Below are 6,618 nucleotides of genomic sequence, written 5' to 3'. Positions count from 1 at the left end.
TGTTATCCGTTTTTAAAAATGTGTCGATCTAGTCTCAACTTTTGAAAAAGTGTCTTAATCAGGTCCCTTTTCAGATAAAAATTACTAAAGTCGTTAACTTAATTCATGACTTTTACCACTAAATTTTAATATAAATATTAATACTTAATTTTGTAAGTCATTTTAAATATTAATACCCTTAACAATGTTAATAATTTTTTGTTGAAAATGACTTAATTGAGACATCTTTTCAAAAGTGAAGACTCAATTGATATATTTCAAAAAATGTGTACCAAACTGACACATATAAATAAGAATGGGTATCATCCTACTAATTAAATCTTTTATAAATTATATAATTTAAAAGTCCATATCTAAAAGTAATTCCCTAGTTATTAATTGTAGAATTGTGCACTTCATTTTCCTTACAGCTGTTGTGGTTTATTACTATAATTTAATTACCTTTGTTTTTATCCTTATTTCTGGTTTACCTCACAAGACAATTAATTAGCAATTCCATTTGCATTTTGATCATTGGAGGAATAGACATTTTCCTTTTGCTATGTCCCTTTCAAAAGAAAAAGCAGTACCATTTTGATGCACACTTTTTCTATATTTTCGTACACGTACAGTACAATAAAATAAAAGCAGCTACATTTTTCTTTTCAATCAATGAAAAAAATGAACAGATTTTATCATTTACACGATTTTGGATTTTTTTTTTTCGTAATATTAAACAACGTAACAGAGAGAATTAAATTTTGGTAACTAAGCAAAAGAAGCAACGCAGATTCTTCACAAACATGATAAAAAAAGAGAAAAATTCCAGGAGTGATATGCTCCTTTGAATGAGAAAGATTATTGTAACCCTCCAGAGGGTATTAGAGAATCGTGTGTGATTCACATTTCAATTATTTCGTTCTATGATTTTTTTAACAGAATAAATAATTTTATATGATAAAATAATAAAATGTATGAAAACCTAATTGAATGAATGCAAAGCCTTTCCGTCCAAATCGAAATGAAAATCAAAATGTTATTGCTTGAATAGTTTTTAAAAGCAATTTCTAACGACAATATTTCACCCTCCAATTAATTATTATTTTTATTTTAAATATAAAAAATAATTTCTAAAATAAGGGTGATAAAATAAGTAAAAAAAATTACACTTGTGCCATTGGGCTAGCCAACAGACTTGCAAGCAAATCCAATACGGGCAACTCACATGGCCCAGTTCATATGTCCAACCATGCGTGTTAATCAACCGAAGATTGGATCAATTTCTCTGAACTTTAAACAACTATTTTAAAATATTTAATTATTTAAGAAATAGGAAAAAAATACTTATCCTTGAAATAAGTATTTTTTTTTAAAAAAACCAACCCATTCGTTAATACATAGTTAAGCAACAATTTATTATATAAATGAAAAAAAAAAAACCCACATCCCCATCATATATGATGAAAACCAGCACAGCGAACACTAGAAGGCAAATGTGGAATGAAATAAAAAACGAAAATTGGCAAATTTGAAAACCTCTCAAATTTGCTTTTCTATTCTTTTATTATTCTAAAACAAAAATAAATAGCAATAAGATTTAAACATATGCATAATTTGTGAGATAAACTATGCCAGAGAGAGAAATAAGAGTGTAATCACAAATCCATAATAGTTTTATGGACTCTTAGAAAGTGAACTTGTAAAGTAAATTTGCAGTGATTTATACACTATATTTTGACTATAGAAGATGAATGTTATTTCATCCATTGGAGATAATACTGTGTAGTGAGAAGCGAATAGGGGAAGAGACGTTTGGAACACACTCCATGGTGAAAGTTCCAGAGAAAGGAACCTGAATCTACTTGAAAAAAATAATTGGATGAAAACTGAATAAGCTGAGCCACTGTTTTACAATAATGAATATTATAACTTATGGCAACAAGAAGGAATCTAGCTTTTTCTGGAAATGTCTTTGTTCTTCAGATCCAATGGCTTGTGTGCAATGTAGGAGCAGAATAAAAGTATTGAAAGAATAATAGTTGAGCAGTGATCACTTAAAAACCAAATTATGGCAGGTTTTGTCACAAGGGTAAGGACAACCAATAGCCTGGACGCTAACTCGGTCAAAAAACCAGTTCCCAACAGACTCTGCGATTCCCTGCTTGTAGTTTTACACAAACATTATTACATGGGTGAGATCAAACCTTAAAACTACAACCAAAATATAATGAAATACAAAAGATTAATTGGGAAAGACGTACTCTGTTTCCTATACGAGGAGAATCACGAGCAAACCACGTATCCTGTCTTTCCGATTGACAATGAGCGAAGCATGAATTTATGAATAACCCATTTTTGTAAGACCGTGAGAAGGCTCTTGTAGATCTAAGCATCTGATTTCGAAAACCTGTTTTAATCAAAGTTCATGATGTTGCCATCAATTATTAACCACACCGACAACAATTGATGTCACGAAAATGCTACTCCAGAGGCAGAAAATTTATAAGGAGTAAGAAAAAACAACTCTTGAAACATATAATTAATTACCTTGAAGATACTGAATCTGTGGTCCACTGCAACGTGCATAATCTTTTCTGCATTCATACCAGTTCCATCGGTAGTCAGCAGATGGTGGAGCAAGACTTGCTTGAATCTGAAAAAAAGTTGAAATAATCATCTATTAGCCTTTCAAAAACCATAAAACATGAAATTTCATGCTCCAAAGTCATTCACAAACCATACTCCACAAGTGATAAGAAACTAACTAGCTTGTGAAATGTTGCTCCCAATATAAACAAGAATTTTTGTCAAGGGAAAATTTTCATATGGTGAAAGGAACTTACCTGCCAAGTATCATAAGCTGCATTGAGAAGAAACAATGGTGTCCTAACACCGGCAATTAAGTGCTGAGGAAAATAGCACTGACAATAAAATACAGAAAAGAGTAAGAACAAATTAAGAGATGCTTCTGCATTGAAAAGAACAATGACAGTAATAGTAGTTACCAAAATTGGATTGAGGCGACTGGTGCAACTTCTTGGAAGGCTGTTTCGCACTCCCTGTCATGCAAAGATGCATCAATTAACTTTTTGTTGTTTTACATGCATGCATTGCTAATAATCAAGTACTCAGAAGTTACTGAAAGCATCCTAAACCAGCATTAAAATTTGAGATTATTCGTGGTTCAGGCTTGGGGCAAACGATTGTTTGGAGTTCATGACATTCTCTGTTTTCTGCTATGAAGTTATCTGATTCACCATATTTTACTATATCTATAACAAAATAGAAACAAAAATACAACAACATTAAATATTCAAATGAGTAAAGACCTGTAAAGTGACCACATTTCCAAACAAATTCCTTAAGCTGCGACGGCCAGAGACATCAACACTGCAACAATACAACTCAAGATGTTTATTTTGTCTCCTAAAGCACATGAACTAATCAGAACTAACATTTATGACCAGATCCAATAAATAACACATTTGAATTGAAAGTTCATAGGATGATGTTTACGAATCAAGGAACAATCCAGCATCACTCAGGCATTTCACTCTTGTGGTTCTAGGAAACAATTCCCGAAATTCATCACAATGTATAATAGTAGCTAAACCTCCTGCAGAACATCCAGATAAAAGAGCCTGAAAAAGAAAAAAAACATAGATAATATCAAAAGGAAATCAGGCACCAATTCTCTTTTCTTGAAATTATCAGAGGCTAGAAGGAAACCTGTTTGGCATAGCGCATTCCTTTTGACATTAGATCTTCCATAGCAGCTTGCCAAATGCGTTGCCCTCTGAAATACAATCCAGCTCCCTGTGGAACAAAGATGAATTCAGTATTATTTCATCCACATTCACCATCAACCCAAATAGATAAACACTTGAATGAAGTAGTAGTCTTGATAAAATTTGATTTTGCATCAAATAAAGTGACACAACTACAAGTATTGAAATAAAGGAATAACTTGAATAAATATATTTGAAGACGGCTCAAAAAAATGTGAAATAAAAATAAAATATAAGAGATGGGATAACTAGTAAAATAAATATAAGAGAATAGGGAATCAATTAAAATCAGAAAAATGCAAATTCTGTCAACCCTACATAGCAGAGTGTATGACTTCAGGAGGAACTTAATGTTGAAAAAGAGATGGCACTCTTACCGCATTTTGACTGTCCCCACTAAATGATGCCCCATCACAATAACGGATTTTTATTCTATTCCAATTGAAAAAATCTGAAAATATAATCATCAAAAGAAAGATGAAGCTAATTTCTATTAGAAATGAAGAATAATAAGCATGGACAGGTATAAAGATATGTTATGTTTGCATCTGCTAATTGGAAAAAAGAAATAGCAATGATGTTGAGTCTGAGAATTGTAACCTGGATTTTCCTCAGCTTTGTTGCTCAATATCCCAATAAATGGTATTTGTTTTTCCATAAAGAATGAAGAACCATGACGTGTTTTCTTACTGTAAAGACAATTTTTTATAGTTCCACACCAGCCTCCTCCCTGTCACCAAAAGGTTCAGTGAAATTATTATGACTCAACAGATAAGTGCCACCAATAATAATGGTGAAGAAAGAAGGGGAAGATTATATGCAACTTTACAATGACTTAAGTAGTGCTCAAGAGTCAATTTAAGATTGCATTAGCATAGCAATTCTAGACAATTAGTGCATGACCACTTTTATCACAGAACTTTGTCAGCCAAAACAGAAAAGTGAAAAGGATGATCGTAGTCAGTAACAAAAGAAAAACCATTGTGTTCCCTCATTGGTGCACCCAGTTCAAAAAGTTCAGGAGTCTCACATACCTCCAATTGTATAAGCCAACTGTTTGATCCTGAACCATATCCCCGATGGAAGTGGTAACCTGGTAAAGATCCATCCAGGCACACTGCACAAAAGAACACAAATCACGCATATGATAATCTCCAGATCTCAATCAAAACCAGTAAAAGTTATTAGTCGCTGTGTTTAGAAACAAAGAACACGTTTCTTCATCATTCTAAGTGTTAAGTTCATGAGACATGTAGGCCCAATGTCTAAAATTGAATGCTTCTGAAAAAAGACACCAAATGAACAGAACAACCATTGATGACCTCGTTTATTTGATCTACCAGATTAATGCCAAAGAAAGCAAGCACATGTGAAGAAAGAATGAATACCAGCTCCTTTAGCAGCAGCACCATTAATAAGTGTAAGCCCAACCATCAAAGGTCTGTAGAAACCTCTTCCACTGACATATAGCATATCTATGTCTGTCACATTCGTCTCTTCCATGCCTTCAACCCATTTCAATATCACCAACCCCACAAACAAAAACATCCTCTGCTTCAGCAGCTTCATGCCTCCACAACTCTTGCTTCTTTGGCTCATTGCCAACAGAAACAAAAACACAAAGGCAACTAAAATGGCTGCTTCTGCTTCAGCAGAACTTTAAGCATGAAAAGGAAGAGTTCAAGAGAGTATAGTTGGAGGGAAAGAAGAGAATGGAGAACAAGTATATTCTTTTGGGGGAGAGGGAGAAACAAAAAGGCAAACTTTTTCCCAAAGGCTGTGAAATTGTCAAAGTGGAATCGCGTAAAGGAAATGATAGGATAAATAAGCAAGTTTTCTGCTTGGGTAATAAATTAACAATGAATGCAGCAATAATAGCTGCAAGAAAACACAGAGGGGGCTTAAATAGAAAACACAGAAAGGTAGGACACACTTCTAGGACTTGAAAAAAAAAATGGAAATGATAAACAACAAAGTGGAATCAAGAAGCAAGAAAGGAATGAAATGTGTTGAGAGAGTAAATAATGGCATCACATGAATGAAATGAAAGTATAGATAATGAATGAGTGAGTTTAGAAAGTGAAGGCAAAGAAAAACTAAGTAAGGTGAAGAAAAACAGCACCGACATGAAACGTGAAAGGAGGAGGCTGGCCAGAGCTGTACCTCACTCCCATCATTCTCACACTGTTCAAACTCTGGGCCCTCTGCTCTCATGAGTTATGCGAAATCCCATTCCAATTTCAGCACTCATAACAATTATTTTATTCTATTTTATATTCAATCTTTAACCAAGTAATTCACAACTTTAACTTATTATATTCCTAATTTTTTGTCACTGCTTCATTATTATTACTAAACTTTACACTCATATCTACGTTTTAATACTAACCAAATCAATATTTTTACCTTTTTTTTTTCTGTCTCTCTCTCTCGGTGTAGCTATCACCTTGTTCTGTTCCTGTTATTTTGGTTTTACCGCATGCAATTTAAGATTTTTTTTTAGGACCACGCCACGGTCTTCAGCACATTTAATAATAGTTAGGTTCTTTTTCAAATCTTGAACACGTTAGTATTTCAGAAACCCAGATTCAAGATGTGTCCGTTTAAAATAAAAATACCACCTTCAAATGCTCAAGAACTCTTTTAAACTACATTCTTTCTTCCAATGTAGCGAATGTTTGTGGACAAAAACATTCTTAACAATCAAGCATCGGCTTTTGTTTTTCAAATCATTCCTTTCTGAAGTTAGAGAGTGAGAATATAATTTAAATAATTTATGATACGTATGTCATGTATCTATATGCTTTAATATTTTTTACATTTATTGGTTTAGTAACCAAAATCTTATGTC

At 33.0% G+C, this 6,618-nt stretch overlaps 1 protein-coding gene across 1 annotated transcript; it reads right to left on the bottom strand.

The window, feature by feature from the left end:
- Positions 1-1,629: 1,629 nt before the first annotated feature.
- Positions 1,630-5,982, bottom strand: LOC114175645 (pectin acetylesterase 10-like). The gene is made up of 12 exons (XM_028060414.1): positions 5,156-5,982; positions 4,802-4,884; positions 4,368-4,497; positions 4,145-4,218; positions 3,709-3,795; positions 3,496-3,620; positions 3,309-3,369; positions 2,985-3,038; positions 2,823-2,900; positions 2,527-2,632; positions 2,241-2,386; positions 1,630-2,137 (listed from the first exon to the last, which is right to left on the bottom strand). Exons 1-12 carry the CDS (start codon positions 5,364-5,366, stop codon positions 2,030-2,032), a joined length of 1,263 nt encoding a protein of 420 aa, XP_027916215.1. The 5' UTR covers positions 5,367-5,982; the 3' UTR covers positions 1,630-2,029.
- Positions 5,983-6,618: the final 636 nt, after the last annotated feature.

This window comes from Vigna unguiculata, chromosome 3 (assembly GCF_004118075.2).
Source record: "Vigna unguiculata cultivar IT97K-499-35 chromosome 3, ASM411807v1, whole genome shotgun sequence".
NCBI classification, from domain to species: Eukaryota; Viridiplantae; Streptophyta; class Magnoliopsida; order Fabales; family Fabaceae; genus Vigna; species Vigna unguiculata.
Note: the sequence above shows the minus strand (reverse complement) of the source record. Positions and strands in the feature narration are given on the sequence as shown.

Bases quoted from the DNA above. Each gene is read 5' to 3' on its own strand.
- LOC114175645 (XM_028060414.1), bottom strand. From the start codon at position 5,366: ATGAGCCAAAGAAGCAAGAGTTGTGGAGGCATGAAGCTGCTGAAGCAG. The intron at 3,796-4,144 runs GTAAGAGTGCCA...TTTGTTCCACAG, and splicing joins GTGGGGACAGTCAAAATGCG to GGAGCTGGATTGTATTTCAG. The intron at 2,387-2,526 runs GTAATTAATTAT...TGATTAAAACAG, and splicing joins ACAGATTCAGTATCTTCAAG to GTTTTCGAAATCAGATGCTT.